Source organism: Myodes glareolus, chromosome 11 (genome assembly GCF_982192425.1).
Source record: "Myodes glareolus chromosome 11, mMyoGla1.1, whole genome shotgun sequence".
Lineage (NCBI taxonomy): Eukaryota > Metazoa > Chordata > Mammalia > Rodentia > Cricetidae > Myodes > Myodes glareolus.
The window spans coordinates 46490513-46512548 of record NC_142036.1 but is presented as its reverse complement, the minus strand read 5'-3'; the positions used below and the strand labels follow the sequence as shown (position 1 = coordinate 46512548).

Genomic DNA, 22036 nt, shown 5'->3' with positions numbered 1-22036 from the left:
TGGCAGCAAAATTTTTATTACGAGGAAAGGAATAATACAGTTTCACTTCAAAAATAGCTCTGTTTCATCCAGCCAAGCCCTTCCACCTTGGAACATTGATAAAAGTACTGTAGACTTATCTATACTCTGTAGCAAGTCTTCTGGCCCACAGGTCTTTAAATATACCTACTGTTCCAATACTTACTTAGTTAGAATCACCTTAATATTGAGCCTCTCTTACAAGAGAGTGAAAGAAGAGATTAGGCTAGGGGATGCAGTTCAGTGATAGAGTGCTTGCCCAGAGTGTTCATGATCCTGAATTGCACTCACAGTAGCACGTACACACACACACACACACACACACACACACACGCGAGCGCGTGTGTGTGTGTGTGTGTGTGTGTGTGTGTATTAAAGGGAGATAGCTCAGGAAACTACAGCTAACCAAAGTAATCCAAACTCAGAACAATGAAGTGCTTAAAGCCTGTTTCCATTCCAATCCCTACCCCTATCTGTCCCCAGGCTCAGGCTCAAACTCCTTCATCCTGTGCTAGTGAAAGAGATTACACAGCTGAGCTTCAGGAAGACTGAGCTGTCCCCAGCTCCTTTTTGCTTTTGTTGCCATTCCATTGTTCTCTTAAGGGTTTCATTCCTCTTAGGAGTACTGATTGGTTCCCCCAGAGACCTGTCTACCTGCCTATACATAGGAATCTGGGGTGTCAATAGGGCATTTCCTCCCTCTCATCCTTCCTCCTCCTATTAGGGATTCTGCCTCAGCAGCAAAGAAAATCCCTGCAGACTCTTGTCTTGGGTAGAACTTTGTCCCGTGGTAATTAAGCAGACCTCTGATTTCCTTCAAAAACATGATTCATTGGTTGGGAAAGAGGGAAAAGAGAATGATTTAAGATAGAGGCTTTAGGGAACAAAGCAGGGCTTTTTGTCTTGTTGGCCTCCTCTTTAGACCAAGCCCCAGGTTGCTATGCTGTGTGCCATTCCAAGAGGCAAGTGCCTGCCTGGAAAGATAGGAACCAAGGGATTATGGACTGAGGCTGACCTCAGAAAGACATTCCCTGCTCTCAGGGTCTTTTAAAGATTAGACTGTCTGGACAGGCCCTTACTCCAAGGAGTTCAAGTAAGAGACAGTACACACCCATGTGATGCCACTTGGTTCTTTAGTTTAAACGCAGATCTGCTGAGAAGGAGCTGGTTTGCTTTGTTCTCCCAGCTCTCTATCTTGAGCTTGTGGGATTTATGTAAGCTCAAAAACCTACAGCCATTTCCATAAGACAAGGTGCCATCAAGTCAACATTAACTCTAGAAAGACTTATAAAATGATGATCTTGTAGAAGGTCCTTAACATGATGACACAATAGGAGGACTTGACCCCTCCCACTGTGCAGAACCCCACAAAAGACCTTCCTACACATCCCAACCCATTTCATCTTATTTTTATTTATTGATATATTTATTTACTTATTTGTCTTTGGGTTTTTTTTTTTTCAAGACAAAGTTTCTCTGTGTAGCCCTGGCTGTTCCGAAACTTACTTTGTAAACCAGGCTAGCCTCGAACTCAGAGATCTGCCTGCCTTAAAGGTATCTGCCACCGTTGCCTGACTCATTTTAATTCTCATTCTCAAGGCTTTGTATCCCAGGCAAGGGAATCTACCGGCTGACTTGAGAGAACATATTTTGCTAGTGGTACACGTGAATTAACTAGGTAGGATGCCTGTGTGCACAGCTCAAATCCAAACGTAGTACTCTAATGAAAGTGCTAACATTGGGGGCATTGGTGGGGAGAGGGTATTTGAATAGATGCCTCCTAGCTCCCCTCAAGTCAGATCTTATAAGTGGCTGGGTTGCTATAAGCAGATGTCCTAAGTATGGAGAGCCAGTCCTTCCCCCACTGTTGATCAGTAAACTTGTTTAACCAATGCATTTTCCCCATTACGAAAATGAGGATAACACTGCTAACCTGTTAAGAATGATGTGAGGATTGCATGCCCTAGTCCTGGGCACACAGGAAGAGAGCCTAATGAATTAACATTAGCTCTCATCGCTGATTGTCCAAACTCTGCCAAGAGCTCTGGTACTTGGTGTAAGCTGCCAGAGGGCAATCTGGTGGGTTCCCAGTGTGGTAAACTCCTTCTGCATCCGGTCAGGTCCTGCCGTGCTCTTCTGAGTTCTCTCTAAGGCCTTCTCATGCAGATCCCCTTTCTTGAATTATTTCAGTGTGTGTGGGGGTCTAGTTCTGTGGGCTAAAGGCACCATGAGTTTCCCATAATACTTCATGAGTGAGTCACCCTGTGCTTGTATATAGTATGAGATTTGGACACAATCATTTAAAATATTAAAAATGCAAAAGTCTTAACAGATGGGTTTCTGATTACATTGACTACATTGGGATAAAGTTCCAGCTCTCCTCTGTCTTATAGAGAAAGAATGAGATCCTCTCTCCCTCTCTCTTCTCCTCCCTTCCTCTCTCCTCCTCTAGCCCACTCCCTCCCTCCTTTCCTCCCTCCTTCCTTCTGAACTCTGTCTGTTGTCCCCTTCTTGTCCTCTGGCATTTTCTCCACCGGAGGAGAGTTGTAGGGAGATAATAAAAATGCTGCGTTAATGGGAATGCATCAAAGAACGAGCATGTTGACTCCTTTACACTGGTCCTCCACCCATCACAGCCTGGCCAGGGATGTGGTACATTACACAAGCCACTCCCACTTGACCAGCTGTTCTTGGATGTGTCAAGCCCAGATTTCAGCCTCTTTACACAGAAACATGCTGCCTTCCTTGAATCAATTCCTGTGAGACTAAAGGAAGTCCCATGTGGCCCAAGCATGATGTAACAGGGATGTGTGCTTCAGAATTCAAGACACACCCTCTGAGTTCCTGGCATCTTTTTACCATAATAATCACACAACCACAGCTTTCCTCTGTGACCCTTGACGCCTCCGGAGCTGCCTCGCCTTGGCTGGGTTTTCTAGCAAGCCTGGACTGGAGGATCCAGCTCTGCTTCCTGTGGGGCTGTGGAGGACCTGGGCGGGCAGGCCTGCCTAAGTGAGTGTCTTGAGCACTCGCCCCATGTGCTGATGCTCCTGGTTTTCTGGTGTCTTGTTTATTTGGCCAGTTTTATTCAGCTGCTATAAGGGAGAGAAATAGACTGGTTCTTGGTCATCAAAGCTGTCCCCTACAAAAATATTAGAAGAAAGTGCAATCTCCCAATACAGATGACAATGAAATAGTTCACATTTACTTGTAAGTTGAAATTGGTTGTACTTTCAACCTATTTGTGTCTTTGATTCTAAAGTGTAATTCCTATAGACAGACACACAAAGGTTAAAAGTACAAAGATTAAAAATTATATACTATACTAAAAATCTTAAAAGAGAGAGAAAACATGTGTCTATCACAGAAAATAAACTTTAAGACAAGACAAAACAAAACAAAACAGATAGACAAAAAAAACTGCTACCGGAAACTGAAATGGACACATTGTTATTGTTACTGTTTGAGACAGGGTCTCACTATACAGGGCAGGCTAGTCTCAAATTCATGAGCCTTTAGCCTGGCGGTGGTGGCACATGCCTTTAATCCCAGCACTTGTGAGGCAGAGGCAGATGGATCTCTGTGAGTTTGAGGCCAGCCTGGTCTGCAAGAGCTAGTTCCAGGACAGGCTCCAAAGCTATAGCGAAACCTGATCTCAGAAAAAAAAAAAATTCATGAAGCTTCTTTTTATTAATGGCATGAACCACCACACCTGGTTTAAAGGGGAAGTAGATACAGGTTTCACCCCTAACCAAGAAGTTATTTGCAGCTGATTCCTGGGGACAAAGGGAAAATCCGTTTTCTTCAGTGGATGGTGTATCAACTAATTCCAGGACAAGCCCCATGGCCAAGGGTAATTGGCCAACACAAAATTCATGGGTTTGGGGTTTGGTATTTTGTGATTTTGTTTTGTTTTGTTTTGTTTTTTGAAAGAGAGAGAACATAAAATTCAATGTGTAGGGAGATGGGGAGCAAGAAGCTGAGAGGAGCTGAGGGAAGAGGAAAACAGAATCAAAATATATTGTATGAAAAAAATTAATGAAATGTTCTCTCTATGAGGAATACTTAGCTATTATTAATATACATGCATCTAAAAACTAAGCCCCCAAAATAATATGTGAAGCAGAAACAAACTCGAAGGGAGAAATCTATTGATAATTCAGCAGAAATATTAGGAAACTTATATATCTCATTTTTAATTATGGAGTGATCAGTTAAGCAGAATTTCAGCAAAGGAACAGAAGGTTTGAAAAATTCTGTGAACTTAGCAAAATGCTCAGCAGGTGTCTATAGCTCACTTCCTGAGGCAGCAACCCAGACATTTTCCTCTGAAGTATGAATGGAACACTTGCTGGCATACACTGTGGATGGGGTGTAAAGTGAGCCTCATTTCAAAGAACTGAAATCATAAAATTTCTCCAGTTACAGTGGAGTGAAGTTAGTAACCAGTAACAGGTAGTAGGCACCAAGAAAATTCTGAAATGTTTGTATAGTTTAAAATACATGGAAACATACTCTGAAATAAACAACAGACCAAAGAATAAGTCACAATGGAAATTAGAAAATTAGGAAAATGGAAACAATATATAATATACCAAAGTTTATATGATATAGTTGAAATGGTATTCAAAGGGAAATCTATAGTTTAAATGCCTATATTAAGAATAACTTTATTGCATGCAAAGTATATCTCAACAAAACATGTTATTATTGAAAGATCAATGATCCACAGCTTTACTGATTGAGCTTGTATATAATACCACATGTGTAGAGTCACTGCATTCTCTCTAATTATAGTATATTTGGGAAATATCATTAATACTTTCAAGTCACATAATGTACACTTTAAAAAACCAATGCAGTTGATAAGGTGTGTGGACAAATCTTCATCTTATAATTCCTTATATGCATGTGATAGGGTCTGGGCAAAAAGGAGCTAATGTTTCCACTTCACTTCGAAATATACCAAACGCAGATGAGTTCAGGCGACAGTGGAGGAACCGAAGTGAAGATAGTAAGTGTTAGTTACGAAACAAGATGATGGGTGTATAGTTATTCATTATAAAAGTTCTCAATTTTCTTGTGTGCTTGGAATTTGTAATAATGAAATATTGAGGAAAAAGTGTGAGTTGAAAAATCACACTCTGGTCCCCTCCTTTAATTCACTAAGTGAGCATCCCACTGACTGAGGAAACTGTTTTCCTTAGGGAACATGTTCTCTTCTAGATAATGCTTCTTGAATCCACTATATTAGAAAAAAAAAAAAAACAACCCTTTGGAAACGGCCACTAGAGAGGTGCTATCAAAGGACACAATAGCATCCTATGGCAGATGATGGCCTCATTGCCTCAGGTGCAGACCTGCTAGCGGGGTCTTCCTAGAAGCTAAAGTCACATTTCATAGGGGTTTGGACCTGCCTTCTGTTACCAAAGGCCTATAAGAAGAGAAGCTGGCCAACCAGAAATAAACTAATGCATTCGCACTTGCTGAGATACAGTGCACCCTGCCGTTTCCAGCGCGGCGTTATTCCTGCAGCCTGGGCACCTCTGCTCTGAAAAGACAACTTCGGTACATTAAACTCATTCCTTGCTCGCCTCTCATGGCTGCGATGTTGGCACTGAGGTTTCCATGTTCATGGAGAGTGATTTTCCTAATGATGAAGCAGATTCTAATCAGAGTAAGATCCAGATATACACAGCAACCACCCCCACCGCCTTTCCTGTAGTTCCTCCAACACAATGGCAGGGAATTCCTATGAGGATCTCTGGGTATGCTTCAAACCCCCTCATCTTCCAGCCTCCGTGCAGGCCCAGACTTTCCTGTCTGGAGCATTTCCGACCATCCTGTCCATTAGCTTGGAGGACTCAGCTCAACCTGGGGAAGGGTCAAGACTTGGGATTACCAAAACCTCTTGGATTATTTGATGCAAGGCTAAGCAACTCCCTTCCTGGGCTTCCAAGCATTTGAGGAAAACTTTTCTAAGTCTTCAACAAGGGTGAAAAGTCCTGGCATGCAGAATTACTGTCACAGTTACTTGGCAGAGTTGGAAGAAAGGTTTGTCTAAGTTAGCAATGGGTTCTACTAGCCCCGACTCCAGATGAAATGAGATAATAGGGTCCACGTTGAAAGACAGATGAGTCCGTGGGTCTCTCCCAACTCCTTAGTAGGACCATGCATGCAAATGAAAGGCTCAGACACGTCCAACAAGCACATCACGGCTCAAGTCATCAACAAGCACATCATCTTGCTGATCAACGGAAAGACTGAGAAAATGAAAAAGCTAGTAGGGCAGGAAAACGTGGGTGGGTACAAGGTGTTACTGCTGAGCTGGCTCTCAGTTGCTTTCTGCCACTGTTTCCTCAGCTGAACACACGACTTTGTCACCAGAAAACTGAGAGCCGAGAGCCAGCCTAACCAACCACCTGCGCCTGCCGGAGGAAAATGTTTTGTGTACATTCTAACTCAGCCCACCCCTTTCACTCCGGCCTTCACCCTCCACCATTGTGAGCTCTGGGGTGTGGGTGGGAAGAGGAAGAAAAGAGAAAAGAGGAAGTGTTCATCACCAGGGTTAAAAGAAGCCTTCCTGGCATGGGAGTTGGGGAAGAGAAAGTGGAGGAGCTGGTGGCAGCCTGCCTCCGTGCATGGCTGCCTATTCAAACTTACTTTCCTAGGCCACAAAGACAAGACTCACTGTTTCCTGAGGCTGGAACTGATTGAGCCCGCCAGGACCAGATCTCTCCAGAATATCCTGCACCCCAGCACTCCAAGGTCCTGCTCCCCATTGTCTGCCCTGACCAACCGTGGAGGAAGGCCAGACTGGCCTGCTCCAGGTGAAGGCAAACCTGTCTCCCAGCAGAGGACACAGGCATTATTCCTGGAAGGTGTCATCATCCTGGATTAGGCCTCCTGCGCCCAACACTCTCTGTTCTATGGCTCCGTTTCCACTTTTGAGCCTCGTAGAAGTCTGGTCAGGCCAGGAAAAACATATGATGTTATAGTAAGCTGGAACCCATGACTTGACTTTGGGTCCTGCCCAAGCTGAGTCTCTTGGCAGGACTTGATGAGGTAGCCTGCTCTTTTCTATGGCATTTTCTAAGTCCCCTAACTGGGGGAGAAACTACAGGTACGTTTTGAAGACAAATACAAGTCAGTGGAGCTCTGGTAGGTCACCACTTTGTCCATTCGGTCTTGTGCTTCTGAGAGCTTGTATTGTATCTAGAGCAGACTAGAAGGTGTGGGAGCCAGAAGCAGCTGGTTGTGACAGTAGCTGCCATCAAATACTGTAGATTTGGTGCCTCAAATCACAGTACACAACAGCAGTGAGCACTGGTTCAGCTGTTCTTCCAGAGGAACCAGGTTTAGTTCCCATTACCCACACAGAAGCTCACAACTCCAGTTCCAGGGACTCCAGCGCCCTCTTCTGGACTCTATAGGCACCACACACACCATGGTACACAGACACACATGTAGGCAAAACTCCAGTACACATGGAATAAAATGCCGTTTCATTTATTCTTTTTAAAGAACAGTAAGGGATGAAAAGTTTGGACATTCAAAGACGAAGGCAGAAGGAAGAGTGCCAGTGTGGAAGCCATGAAAAACTGAGGCCACTGCACAGCTCCCCTGTCCAATCCCCTACCTGCCACCTTTCTCCTGTCTTGAATCATATAATACCCTTACTGTAGGGAGGGCATGCCTTTATTTCTAGTATGTATTTTATCTCAACTGATACTTCGCCCCCAGAGAAGTATGTGCCAAATTGTGGGTTGCCATTTGGCGTTGCAAGTATCGACTTTGGAGCCTCAAATGCAGAGCCCACTTCCCATGCTGCTTGCTGGCCTGCATGCATGTGATCACATTTTTTTTCCACAAAGGGTTCAGGCTGTATTAGTTTCCAGGCCTCCTTGCAGGCAGGCATGTTGGAGAAGACAGTACAACACTTGATGGCAGCCCACATGCGTACACTAGGAACACTCCAAACGTGGGAGAGGGCTGGACCTCTGAAACAGAACAGCCTGACTGAACTGTAAAGCTGCTTGTGCTTCAGAGGACAGTCTCTGCGGAGGAAATGGCCCAGTGGCTAATGTGCTTGCTTTGGAAATATGACTGCCTGAGTTCAGAGTTCTCCAGGGGTAGACAGCCAGGCATGGCAATATGTACCTGTAACCCTAGTTCTCAGAAGCAGGCTTCAGAGATGGGAGGATGCTGGGGCCCTGATGATCAGCAAGTCGAGCCTAAATAGTGAGCCCCAGGTTCAGTTAGAGACACTGTCTCAAAAAATACGGTCGAGAGCAATAATGGGAGACATCCAAAGTCTCTATCACATAGATGCACACACATAGGAGCTAGCTATGGTTTGAAAGGCCAAATGGAGCAAAGGTATGGGATACTGGGTCATTTTTTGGAGAGGAATATGCATATTTACAAAGACACACAGCATGCATCACTATCTTCCCTGACATCTATGGGGCTAAGAAGTGATTTTATATTTCCCCTCACATATGAGAACTCAGAAGTAATGTGGGCCTTCCCCTCAGCCTCCAACCTTCGCCATTGCGTCTCGGTGTTTGCGGTTACAAACTGCTCTGGACATGTAGCCACCTGTGTTTGTTCCCCTTTAGGCTGCCCTCCCAGTGGTCCGTTTGCCTTTGGGATCTGGGCCCCTCTCCACACACACGGCATTCATTAAGTGTGGTTTGCTGACACAACCTCCCGTTGCCAATGCTTACAACCTGTGACCAGACTAGGTTTCTGAGTCACATCTCACAGCTGGTTCATTTGACTAACACTCCTAGTCCCGTTTCTGAATGCCGGCTCTCATCTCTCCTACTCTGTAACCGGTAACCGGCGTTCTCTTCCCAAAAAGAAGACCTGATAGTTACTTCAATGGAATTTTATCCTACAAGACCTGTGGGATTTTCTGGTTACCTCTTAATATGTCTTTCACATTTAACTAAAAGATACATGGGATTTGTCTCAGCATTTTAGCCAAATTGAGATTCATCTAGATACCGTAGTTGTCTGGTCTGCTGTACAAACGCCTCTCTCTGTGTGTCTTTTGTCACCTCCCATCCATTCAGCTTCCCATCAATGTGTTTAGTTACATGATCCTCAGCCCACTTTAGTGCACTTCTGCTGATCCCAGCTCCTCTCCTGTGCGCTCTGCTGTTTTCCTCTCTGTAGCATGCACGTCGCCTCGCACTGTACCCCACGGTCACTCATCTCACTGCCTGTCGCCTCCTGCAGGATGAAAGGTGTGCTGAGACAGCAGTTTTTGTCACTTTCTCTCCCGCTGGGCTCCGTGTTTGTTCAAGAGTGTGGTTGGATGCTGCAGCAACCTCCTCATCTCTCTCAGTAAAAATGTTGAACCGGGCAGGGCCCAGGCTCCTCGGTTCAGTGCCACCTGCTAGAGGCTGCTAAGGATCGTGTGATCACTAACAAACCCACTTCATGCTCTCAGCCTTCAGCCTAACTCATCCTCGCTCTGTCTGGTGGAGTATCAAGAGAGTTGATCACAGTTTTTGCTACAGTTGGAGATAGCCCTTTCGTCCTTCGGTCTGGAAGTTCCGCTTCTCCCCCTGCCCAAAAGGAAGCGGGCTCCATCTGACTTGTGTTATCTCACTGCCTCCTCCCAACTGCACCCAGGTTATCTTTGTGATGTCTCATCTGAAATTCTGCTCCACGGCAGCGTTTTAACCAGTGGCTTGTCCAGACCCTGTGACTGAAGTGAGGAAGTCATTCTAGATACACTGTCCCCTCAGCTCAGACTCAGGACCTTGACCCTAAGGTGACAGACATGGCACCAAGAGTCAGACAGCTTAGATTCAAAGGCAATGCTTCATCAAATATTAGAATATTTTTCTTCTATTTTTCAACTTCTATAGTCCATAAAAAATGATTGCATAACATTCAAAATATGATACTATTTCTTGCTGTTTGATCAGATCCTTTTGACTTTGCATCTAGTTGCTGCAGATAGACCATAAAGATCCTAGTTTGGGGTTTTGCTTATTTTCTTTAATTTTAGTATAGGTCCATTTCATTCTCATCCCAGATCTTCCCCCAGGAGCCTCCTGCCTGGCTCTTGCCTCGCTCCTGACCTCTCACCACATGCTCTTCCAGGTTAGACTCTTCAGGCAGGCCACCTGCGTGATTCATAGGAGTCTATATATTCTATATATTCATAGGATTATATATATATATATATATATATATATGCACATCTAGGCATCTCAGGCCCCTTTTGAATCTACCAACTGAGAATCCATGAGTCTACGGGGCCTGCAAGGGGCTGCTCTCTCCGTTCTTATACCATACCACTCCCCACTGAAGGAGCATCCTTAAACTTCACATGAACTATCCCCAAACCATCCCAGTCAAGAAATGAACCACCTTAACTTTCAGATGAGATGTTTTTGACTTTGTTGGGTCTAAGGACGATGAGCTAGTGTGTCAAATGGCTTTAGAGCAGCTATAAGAATGATCACGGTTCAGTTAGCGACTCTCTTCTAGTAAAGGCGGAGTATATTGTTTCTCCATGGTGATAGGCATTTGGGAAGCACATGTGATGGGCTGAGTTCCTCTTACTCATTCCGTACTTACTATGTGTTGGACACAATGACAAGCATTTTTCCTAATTTAATCCTTGCTGTAACCTATTCAGACAGGTATTTTTAGCTTTATTTAAGATATTTAAAAAAAAAAAGACTAAGACTCAAAGCATTCAGGCTGGCCAGAGTCACAGGACTGGTGGTTCAGACTATAGTGTAAGTAACAAACACATCTGGAATACAGAGACTGAGACCCGTAGTTCTGTCCGAAGAGGCCTGGTGGTCTATGTGGAAGGTGCTGATGTTCTCTCAGATCTTTTGTTTTCTTATCACACATGGCTTCAGCATCACTAGTGCTTCTGTGGTTGGAGAGTGTCCCTGCCCTTAGGGAAAAGGGAAGGTCATTCAATTTCTTATGAAAACATAATCCAAAGTTTTATCGGACATTTCCACTCCCATTCTGTCAGTCAATGTGCACTTGGCCACATTTAGTTGCAGAAAAGGCAAAGAAATGTAGGAACTTGGAAGTTATTTTCTAGGAAGGAAAATGGGAATTACTAAAAAGAGATCCCATAGGTTCTGCCCAGGCAACTAACTGAAGGATGAGATTCAAACCCTGTCACCAAAACTTATGCCCTTTTTATATTATAGACTGTCAGTATATGTTGCATTGACATAGATTGAGATATATGTGTAAGCTTGCTTTTTTATGGTTTGGAATCATTTATTCCTTTTCTTTGCTTCCTTCACAACCAAAATGATTCTGTGACAAAATGTCACGATTTTGTTGTTGTTGTTGTTTGAGAAAGGGTTTCTCTGTGTAACAGCCCTGCCCATCCTAGAACTAGTTCTTATAGACCAGGCTGACCTCAAACTCGCAGAGATCCGCGTACCTCTGCTTCCCAAGTGCTGGGATTAAAGGCCTGCACCACCACTGCCCAGCAAATGCCACAATTTTAGTGAAGTTATTTTTACTTATAAAACAGGACAAATATCATCTCTGTTGAGCAGAAATATTGTAATAAAATAATCCACCAATTATTTTTCTAGACTTTTTAAATGAAACTTTATTTTTTATATTTAGGAGTGTGTGTGTATGTATGTGTGCGTGTATGTACATGTACATGCCAGGGCATGCGTGCAAGGTCAGAGGAAGATTTAATTCTTTGTAATTCTTGTACGAGTTGATTCTTTTGTTTCCTTTCCTTTCATCATCTGGGTCTTGAGGGTCAGACTCAGACCATCACAGGCATGACAACAACTGCCTTTATCCAGTGAGCCATCTTGCCTTTCTGAAATTTTTATTTTATTCCAAATAAATACATGTTGATTATTTTGATTATTTTGTGTTTCAGATAACTAGTTCACATACCCAATGATAAGCACTATGTGTGTATGTGTATGTATGCATGCAGCACTTGATATATATGTGTGTGTGTGTGTGTGTGTATGTATGTATATATATCATCCCAGATACATACATATATGTGTGTATATATGTATACATGCATATTCTGCAAAAATAATTCTTACAAATCATTTTTACCAAATAATCACCTTCTTTACAAGAGAGAATGTCATTGTTCCAAACTCAGTTGGCATTTCTCTTTTGCTGGAGTGCAGGTCAACTCGTATGCAATAATGCTTCACATCAGCACTTCCAAACATTCAGAGGCATGCAGCAATATTAATTCTCATGCATGTGGGTCCCCTGCAGCTGGGCCTGGGTGGCTAGCTCTGTCCTAGACATCTCTGACTCTCCTGAGATAGCTAACTAGTTTGAACCTGTTTTCCTCTGGCTATGGCAGGAGTATAAGAGAACAGATGGAAATACTTGAGGCCTAGGCTGGGAACTGGCATAAGCCAAAACAAACCATGTAGCCAAACCCACAGTCAAAATCCACAAGAATGCATGATGAGGCTTTCAGTTAGAGAAAATACAGTCACAGGATAAAGGGTAGAATCACGCACTCCAAGAGGAATCGGGGCCAGGGCTAATAAACAGCTTACCATTCCTTTGCCTTAGCAAGTTATTTTGAATATTTGTCATGATATGATAGTAACTATTTTAAGGTAGCTTTATTTTTTTAATAGCTAAGCTATGGATAAAATTAGAAGATCGGGTAGGTTTATCATTGCGCAGAGAGGTAACTATTTAACCATGTCACATAAAATAATCTTTTTCAACTGAGCAGTGGTAACACACGCCTTTAATCCCAGCACTGGGAAGGAAGAGAAAGGCAGATCTCTGTGAGTTCGAGGTCAGCTTGATCTATAGAGCTAGTTCCAGGACAGCTAGGGCTGTTACACAGAGGAACTATCTCCAAAAACAAACAAACAAACAAACATATTATTTCTGGAAGAATTTGTTTAAGAATATAGTATTTAGTGCCCTGGTTCTCAACCTTCCTAGTGTTACAACCCTTTAATATGGTTCTCAGCCTTCCTAATGTGCGATCCTTTAATACAGTTCCTCATATTGTGTGAACCCCAAACCATAAAATTATTTGATTGCTGCTTCATCACTATAATTTTGCTACTGTTATGAATCATAATGTAAATAGCTGTTTTTTCCAATGATCTTAGGTGACCCCTTAATAGCCATTCAACTCCCAAAGGGGTTACAACCCACAGGTTGAGAACTGCTGGTTTATTAGCATAGTGTTGAGATAAATGTCTTTCCTAGTTGACCATGTTGACATGATTAAGACTCATTTGAACATTTGGTCCTAAAACAACTTTTTTTGTGTGTGGTTGTTACTTTTTTAAGACAAAAGTCTCTCCTCATAGCCCTGGCTGTCCCAGAACTTACTATGTAGACTAGGGTGGCCTTGAACTCATAAAGATCCTACTTGTCTCTGCCTCCTGAGAGCTAGGGCTAAAATGTCAGTACCGTCATGCCCAGCTCTCTAAACTATTTGTAATAATAAATCCAATGCCTTGTAATCGTGGGCTATCAAAGGAGAAAGGGAGCCAGCAGCGGCTCATGCTAAACTTTCTGCTAACTCTGGACAATGTGCTCTCTGTGCAGATTCTTATTGCCAAGTCCCCTCTGGCTTCCTTCACCTCCTTCGTCTACACCATCAAGGGAGAAGGCCTGGTTCTCCAAGGTAAGAGCCATCGACTAAATGATTTCTGTAAGCATGTTCTTCTCAGTGCTGCCCATAACCAGTGTCAAGCACTGCTTGGGTCCTTTTATATGCTAGTTCAGGACAATTCAAAGGCCAAGGTGAATCAGCTGGCAATTTTTTTTAAACCCTGATAAGATCAAGGGATTTGGCAAGTTGTAACAAGAATTTGACAGGAGGAAGGAAGAACTACAGGATTTATAACAGAATGGAAGGGCTGTTGTTTACTGGTAGAATGCTCACTTATTCTTTTTCATTCTAATGAACAAAACAAAAGGAAAATCAAATATAAAATCCTCTAAATGGGACAACAATAACAAAAATATGAGGGCTTAATTCATTAAGAGATCCCATAGACCAATATTAAATACAGCCATAGATTCTTTATAGATATTAGATATAGATTGCTTATGTATGTATGTGTGTGTTTTCATGTATATGGTCAGGTGCCTGTGCATATTGAAACCTGAAGTTGGCAGGTATCTTCCTCAATTATTGCCTTATGTTTGAGACCAGGGCCCTTGCTGAACATGGAATTCTCCCTCCTGGCTAGTAGAGCCAGCCAGCTTGAGTTAGGAAGTCTTCTTTCTCTGCCTCCTGTGTTGGGACTGTCAGTGGGCTACCACAACCACCAACTTTTCACATGGGGTCTGGGGTTCTAAACTCTGGCTTTCACACTTTTGCAGCCAGCGCTTGACCTGTTGAGTTGTCTCCTCAGCCCCATAATGGTCTTGTAAATGGCCATTTCCTTTAAAGCAGGTGTTTGTCTCTGGAGAATGTCAAGAACGCTTCTGATTGTTTGGGAGAACTTGTCCCCGCATGTCCTTTGCGGATCCTATGGTGTGAGCTGCGTACAAAGTTGTCAGTGCCAGCCTGGCAAAGATCAACCCACAACCTGCAGGGCTGTGTGTGGGATTCCTGGAACCCCACTTCCCTGTGCTGAAGTCCCAAAAACATTTCTTCTAGTCTGTACTTTAGGACATTCTGGTTTTCGACTTGGGTTCTGGGTTCTGGCTTAAAGCAGAACTCTACTAGGCCACTTGAGTGGAGGTTCGATCCTACGTGCTGGGTGCCCTGGTTAGGAGAGACTCTTGACATTGTCAGGTCCTTCCAGAAAATAGTTAACATACAAGGGTAAATTTAGGACTTAGACAATTCAGCCTCTCGAGCCAAGTGTTAAACGCTGCTTTATGGGTTAAGAAGTGCTCAGGATGCACATTTGTCCCCCACTGTCAGGCCAGAGACCCCACCCACAGGGACGCATAGGTGAACATCTGCCCTGAACCAGAGAGCCTTTCCTATTGTTTGCATGGGGGAATGTCTGCCCTGCAGGGTTTTATGAACTAGGGTTTTTCCCCAGGTTTATAAACCGGCTGCTTCAGGGTCCCCAAGGAGATCACTTCATTGCGGAGACCCAGCAGGGGAAGGATGGGGAGTTCCTGCTTCTGCATGAGGAACAGGCTGCAGCCCTCCCTTTCCACCCCCTCAAAAATATCTGCTCCTTAATGGACTCTGAAGCAGTGTGTTTGTTCGGTGCAGCTGAGCTCCCCAGCGGGAGACTCTCAGGTCCACAGAAATTTGGGGTAAGAACCACTGACCTTTGGCTCTTAGCCTTTGACTTATGCTATCCAAGTTCCTTGGTAAATATTTTTTTTTACAATTGCAAATATTGTTTTCTGACAAAGAAGCAGAGATTTTAAGAGCAGATTAAGCAAAGCAAACAGCAGGCCCCTTTGTTACATACTCTCTAAGGGTGTATAACTAGTAAGCGATCAGAAAGCCGGGTTTGTGTTTGTCCAGGGCGCAGGGTGAGTTTCGAGCGAACGCTGCATCTTTAGAGACTGTCTGAGAAGATTAGTGCTCTAGTAAAGAGAAAGTTAAGATGAAGATTTCAGAAAGTCTAGGGCAAATTGTAAGCCAAACTTAAGAAGAAAAGAATCTGTTCTGCCCAGAAGACTCACACTGAAAGCCTTGCTGCAAAGCATTTCTTAGTTTGTCTAAAGTGGATAACACCGGGAGCATTTGCAGGGACAAGATTTCCTGGTCTGCCTCCACCATGTTCACGCCTAAGATCGCGATCCAGACAGAGAAGAGGGGATTATTAGAGAAGAGTAGAGACTGGATAGACACTTGGTGGGAGGAAGTCAAAAACCCTCCGTAAGGCTGTCTCAGGACCACCAACCTGAGTGAACCCACGCTTAAACAACAAGGAAACCACAGGCAGTGGCGCCCGTTTGCAATCACAGCAGTCCTATGAAGAGATGAGAGGTAGAGGCAGGAGAATCACTCTGAAGCTGGTCTAGCCTGGAGTACATAGCATGGCAGAAATAACAAGAGAGACCTGTATCTCAAAAACTAGGTGGAGAGAAGCTGGAAAGATGACTGGGCGGTTCAAAGATGAAAGGGGCCGGTGTGATTCCCGGCATTCTCCGGCAGCTCCAGGGGATCCCTGGATCTCATCTGGCCTCTGTGGACACCAGGCACACATGTGGTGCACATACATGCTTGTGTTTGCAGGCAAAGCATTTTTACACATAGAACCGAATCTAAAAAGAAAGAAGGAAAAACCAAGGTAGAAGAAGAGACCATGTCTCAAAAGTTGTCCTCTGACCTCCACATGCATGCTGTCATGTATGTGCATGGGCGTGTGCATGCACACACAATAATAGTCAATAATAATAATAAAGCAAAGAATAACTACAGAGAGAGCTGGAGACCAGCAAAGAAAGTGTGTTACTGACAGGGACAAACCTCAAGCCATGTGTCCAGGAAAGAGAAAAATTTAAGAAAATGTCACGATGCAAGGTCCCCAACCAATAAAAACATACCCAGGGGAGGGGCATCACCCCCACATGCTGATTTCTATGCTGTTGTCTTGGTGCTGCTCCCCGAAAAGCACTTCCCTATCTAGGGAACCCTGCTTCTCTTGTCAGCAATGCCTCTGAACACAACCTCACAAGGCCCTGCTTTCCTGCATGTGCTCCTGATTCTTCTGGGGAGTGGGGGGGGGGGAGCGGGGGCGACAAGAGCTGTTCTCCCCAGAAAATCAGGAGCCTCTTTTATTGGAAAGGACGCTTGTTTTTTCAGTTCCACCTCTGCCGTGAGTTTGAGAAAAGTCTCTGGAGCCCTAGCTTTAAGAACTGCACAGGAACCTGTTAGCTGGCTGTAAGGAAACTGATGGTGTATGAGCTACACGGAAGAAGAACGGGAGGTGGGGAGAGCGGAGGAAGGGGAATTGGAACTTATCAAGTCATATCATATGCATTGCATCCTTCCATGATATTTAGTCATAGGGTGTGCATATATGTACACGGTCAGTTTGTGTATGTAAATCACAGTAGCCCATGGCAATCTCTAGGATGCTCCAGCCTTCCACTTCCCTACTTCTCCTTGGAGGCCGCATACTAACCCCTTACCTCTCTCCTCTTTCCTGTATAGTCGTTCCCTTGAGACCACCACAGGCTGAAATACACAAGCTTCCCTTCCCTTCCCCCCATTCTTAGCAGATGAGCCTGCGGAAAGACCTGCCCGACCCCCAGGTTTGAAGCAGAGGGGCCTTGTTCCTGGGTCAGGGACCTGGAGAGATACCAACAGTTAGGCCACAAAGCTTTCCTGATGGGAGGGGCCGCTCTAAGCCAAAGTGAGCTTGGAGCTCCGGGTAGGACCTGCAGCTCACGCCTGCAGGACACCCCCAAAGGAGATTAGCTAGGAGGCTGGGGCAGGTCCTGGGCTACCACTAAGAGAAGCAGGTGTCGTGGTAGCTTGATGTCAGTCTCTGGGAGAGAGCAAGCGGGGCTGGAGCGGTGGGAAAGTGCCCTTAGCTCAGGCCGGCGCTCTGGGGGTGGGGCTGTCAGTGACCGTGGGAATGGTCCCTCGGTGCCTTTTATCCTCCACAAACCCCAAGATTCCTAATACCTGAAGCTCTCTGAGTGCACAGCAGAGGGAGAGAATGAAAGGTGAGGGCAGAATGGGATTGATCAGCTCCACAGGCCCTTCCCCTCGCTGGTTCTCAAGGATTAGGATGCTGAGAGCAGGCGGCAACCGGGGGCCTGACACTGGTCCCTCCCCTTTGTCTGCCGGGATGGGAGGGACAATGAGAGGGCAGGCTGGAAAGACCAAGGGGCTGGGTAGAGATTTCTCAAGCTGCTTTTGAAACACTTGAAGGAGCCAGTCCACGCTATTGTTGTAGTAAAATAGAAAGCGGAACTATTCTCCTTAAAAAAAAAAAAAAGAAAGAAAGAAAGAAAGAAAAGAAAAGAAAAAGTAAAAGAAAGAAACACACCCTTCCAGGCATCTTCAGGAGGCTGCTGGACTGAAGCCATTAACATGGTAATGCCGTCCTGTTTGCATCTTCTTTGTCTGCCCAACATTTGTCTGGGATTCTGCCTCTGCGCCTGAGCCCTAGACCCTGGAAATACTTAGGCCCCAAAGGAGAGGGAGCAAACCGCGTGGCCGCCGGCTTCCAAGTGGCCTGGCCTCTAGCAGGAGGCCAGGTGGAGTGAGGGGGAGAGTTCAGCCCTTTGAACAACTGGAATGAGAACGCTGGGCAGGGGAGCGAACTGTAAATCTAATTTTCCTTTCCCCACCGTGAAGCCTTGGTACTCACCAAGTGGAAAAGCTCGCAAAGGGCCGAGTGAGGCAGAGAGGTGCCAGGACTGAGGGCCAGGGAAAAGCAGCTGACTTTGGGGGTGGGTTTAATGGGGTGGCCCCCACCCAGAGCACTTGGCAAGGGAGAATTTGCAGGGAACTCCAACCCATCCCAGGTCTCTCTGCTCAGGCCTGTCGTTCTCCGTGAGCTCCAAATGTGCCACCAAGAAGAGAGCAGGGTGGGAAGCGGTCCGGAGCATCGCTGATGCTGGGGGCGGGGGTGCGGGGCAGGAGAAGCCATCTGGCCCTCCTGGAACCAGTCCTGTTTTCTTGGGGCCTATGACTGGGTGAAGGAGTTTCCAAGGAGGAAGTTGGCCCAGAAAGTGGAGAGGATGGATGGCAAGGCCCGCGGTTTCTGCTTTGCCTTGCATTCTCCTTTGCTCAGGAATCCAGGAAGTGGTTTGGAAAACAGCAAACTGGGTTGTTTGAAGCAGGACAGAAGACAGCTTCATTGCCCAGGAAGACAGACACATGTGTGCCCTCCATTGTTTCCACAACACCAGGCTCTAGCATGAGATGTTGGCTCTGGGCTCTGGGCTGTCCTGTACTAGTTTAGGTTTGAGGGAGCTGAGGTAGGCTGGGGAGCCTGAGAGGAGACTGAGCTAGCCCAACACAGGTTCAGAGAAGGTGCTAGACCCCAAACTAGCTTCAGCCATTCACTCCCCAGGCTCGGATGAACTAGAAAATAAAGAAGCTGTTTCTTTGGAGAGCTGGACAGCTGTGTGGTTCTGTTTTTAACATCAAAAGCGCCTTGTTTGAGCACCTTTGGGAGCTCCTGGGGAAAAACATTAATCTGCGTTGTGTGTTTGTCACAAACTTGGGTTACATCCTCCAACCCCATCTTCTTAGTCCTAAGCCATTTGAGAGATAATATTGAAGAATTCCCCCCCCCCATACTGCCATGTGGACTTGTTCCCTTCATTTGGAATCTATAGTCCAATCTCTCTCTCTCTCTCTCTCTCTCTCTCTCTCTGTCTGTCTCCTGGACTCAAAGTGACCCAGAAAATTCTCAATCTATTTCCATCCCGGTATAAAAGTGTCTGCATGGTAAATCCATCCCACATACCTGGCACAGCCCAGCATTCATGTGGGACACTGGGCCAAGAGCCCTGGGGTTCAGCAGAGCCTGTCACCATGTCCCTGCCCACCCCCATCCATGCTGGTGCAGCCTCCAAAGGCTCCCCCAGGCCTCTTGGTGGCAGAGTCCCTTCTGCTCTGTGTTCTTCTCTTTGGACATTTATTCTGCATCTCCTTCCATGCTGCCTTTCACCACCCACCTTCCTTCCGCTTGTGCCGTTGTTTTCCTCTGACCATAGCTTCAAGGAGCTTTCTCTTTGTCAGTGCAGAACCCAGCGCCCTGCACACTGCAGGCAAGCGCTCTGTTACTGACCTCAGCCTGAGAACATTCTTAATACAGAAGTCATAAAACATGAACTTTACATATGTAGTATCTAGAATTAGGCTTTAAAATTCCCATTGGCTTCAATTTTTTTCTTTTCAGTTATGGGACTAGAACTTGACAAAGCTCATGTCTCTAAAGCAAGTCCCAGAGCAACCCCTCCAGCATGCCACCACTGTTTACAGGGTCAAAGCTGTCCCTCCACAGTGTCACGCCTCCTCCCCAGCCATTCTCAAACGCTTTTCTGTCTAGATGTGAATCCACATGGAATAATTTCTTCCAGGGTATATTCTAGAAATTTCGAAAGTGCTTGATCATATACATTTCACAACTTTCCTTCTGTTATCTGTCTTGTCTGTGATAAATCTACGCACATAACTCACGTTCTTTCACTTCGGGGAACCATCCGCTGAAGCATCCCAACTCTCCTCCTTACGGACTTTTTTGTGAAGGCTTATTTATTTTCATTTTATGTACATATGTATCTGTGTACTGAATGCATGCCTGGTGCCCGAGGTGGCCAGAAGAGTAGCAGATCCCTTGGAACTGGAGTTTCATCTGGCTGTGAGTGACCAGATGGATGCTAGGAACAGAACCTGGGTCCTTGGCAAAAGCAGTGAACACTTTTAATCGCTGAACTGTTTCCTCAGTCACCCCCCCCACACACACACACACCATTTATTTTGAAATTTTTATTATTTAGCACAAAGACTCTCTTTCCAGATCTCTTGGTAGGCAGGTATGAGGCTTCTCTGGGAATGCACGAGAAGTGTGATGGCTTCCAGAGGCCCCACGCGCTGTTTCACCTCTGCTTCCTCTCTGAAGAGGTTTCCCAGTTTACACGCCCTCTGAAGGTAGTGAACCGGTTTCTGTGCAACTGTACAGAACTGTGGAGGTCCTGCTGATTTTCCCAGACTCGTCCTGTGCCTCTGTCAACTCTGCCTTTAGACTGTGAGCTTTTGTGTCCTCTAGCGAGATCCACACAGCCAGTGTGCGTTTCCGGCATCGACTTAGTATGGTTACTGATGACAGTCACTCCTTGCCCCTAAAGTTAGCTGTACACACATTTCCTATAAGAAACATGTAGTCTCACCCACCACTTCATCTTCAGGGAAGGAAACGATCGTGTTCATTGCCCTCAGAGTGGGTCTGGAACCCTTTCAAAGCACACAGCCTGGGTCTGAGGTTTAAGGAACTCATGCCTTTGGACCCCTCTCCCTTGCCAGGGCAAGGCCTGCAGTCACTTAGTCCTCAGAATTGCTGGGCCTCTCTTGGCATACTGCAGGCCAGTCCCGAATCTTAAATCTTGATAGTCTTGATATTCTATGCTAAAGGTTGCATCCGTCATACTGATATAATGATGCCTTGAGAAATTCCCTGAGGGTAGTTGGGTTGTTTCTTTGGTGGGTAAAACTCCTAGGTAAACAGTGCCGTACAGTGCTAAGAATTCCTGTTTTCCCACACAACACTGCAGGGGTGGGGGTGGGAGGGATGAAGGGAAGGATGGGCTCAGAGCTGGCCTGTTTGTCCAGGGACCCAGCCTATTGACTTCTCCATCACACCTCAGATATCACCATTGTTGCCTTAGCCCAGAATGGCTCAGCATCATATCCTCCATCCAGGCAGGATTTGGGTTTGATGGAGAATAATGGTGAGAGGGAGTGCATTCCCCTTCCTTTAAGGGGAATTAATTACTCTTAATTTACTTTAAGAGTAATTACTCAGAAGCCGCACGCTTTATTTCTGCCTGTATGATGTTGGCAAGCTGTCGGTGAAATACGCAACAAGAAAATGTTATTCATCTGAGTGGTCATGTACTACTCAGTAATGAGGGGGCTCTACTGCCAGTACAGAAAGGTATTTCAAGGACACAACCCTTCAGAGCTCAGTTACAGAGATTACAGATGCAATAGTACAGACCCCAGGGCTGTTACAGCCTTGAAATATGGCATAAATTTTGAATGTATTAAAAATTCTTGGTCTCTTTCTCTTTGGTTCCGGAGACTGTAGCCGAAGAAAAAGACACACAGAAGCCGTCAGTTACTCTACTGAGGATCAGATCAAAAATCCTGTCCCAACTCCATCCCAGTCCAGAACAGAACCTCTTTTAAGTAGGAGCTTCAGTATGTGTTCTACTAGATGTGGGGTATGGACTTGGATCTGAAGTCACAGATTGAACACATTTTCCCCCCAAAATTTATGTTTTCTTATCTACGCTTTTGTTTTTCTGAAACACTGAACAAAATGCCAGATGAAATAAGGCTAGAGAAGAAAAACATTTATTCTAAGACCTG

At 45.2% G+C, this 22036-nt stretch overlaps 1 protein-coding gene and 1 long non-coding RNA gene across 8 annotated transcripts in view; one reads left to right on the top strand and one right to left on the bottom strand.

Moving 5' to 3' along the window:
- Rad51b (RAD51 paralog B) overlaps positions 1–22036 on the top strand; it is a 515139-nt gene that overhangs the window by 490765 nt on the left and 2338 nt on the right. For all 7 annotated transcript variants that reach the window (XR_015004408.2, XM_087911700.1, XM_085697440.2 and 4 more), the window contains one exon: positions 13600–13678. Coding sequence is in view for 6 of the 7 variants with exons in the window: in XM_087911700.1 (XP_087767826.1) it covers positions 13600–13678 (79 nt within the window). In the remaining variant the exon portion in view is untranslated. The remainder of the gene's footprint in view (positions 1–13599; positions 13679–22036) is intronic.
- LOC148120500 (uncharacterized) lies at positions 10677–18517 on the bottom strand. Its single transcript, XR_015739223.1, has 2 exons — positions 18303–18517; positions 10677–10951 (listed from the first exon to the last, which is right to left on the bottom strand). It is a non-coding gene; the product is annotated as an uncharacterized LOC148120500 (long non-coding RNA).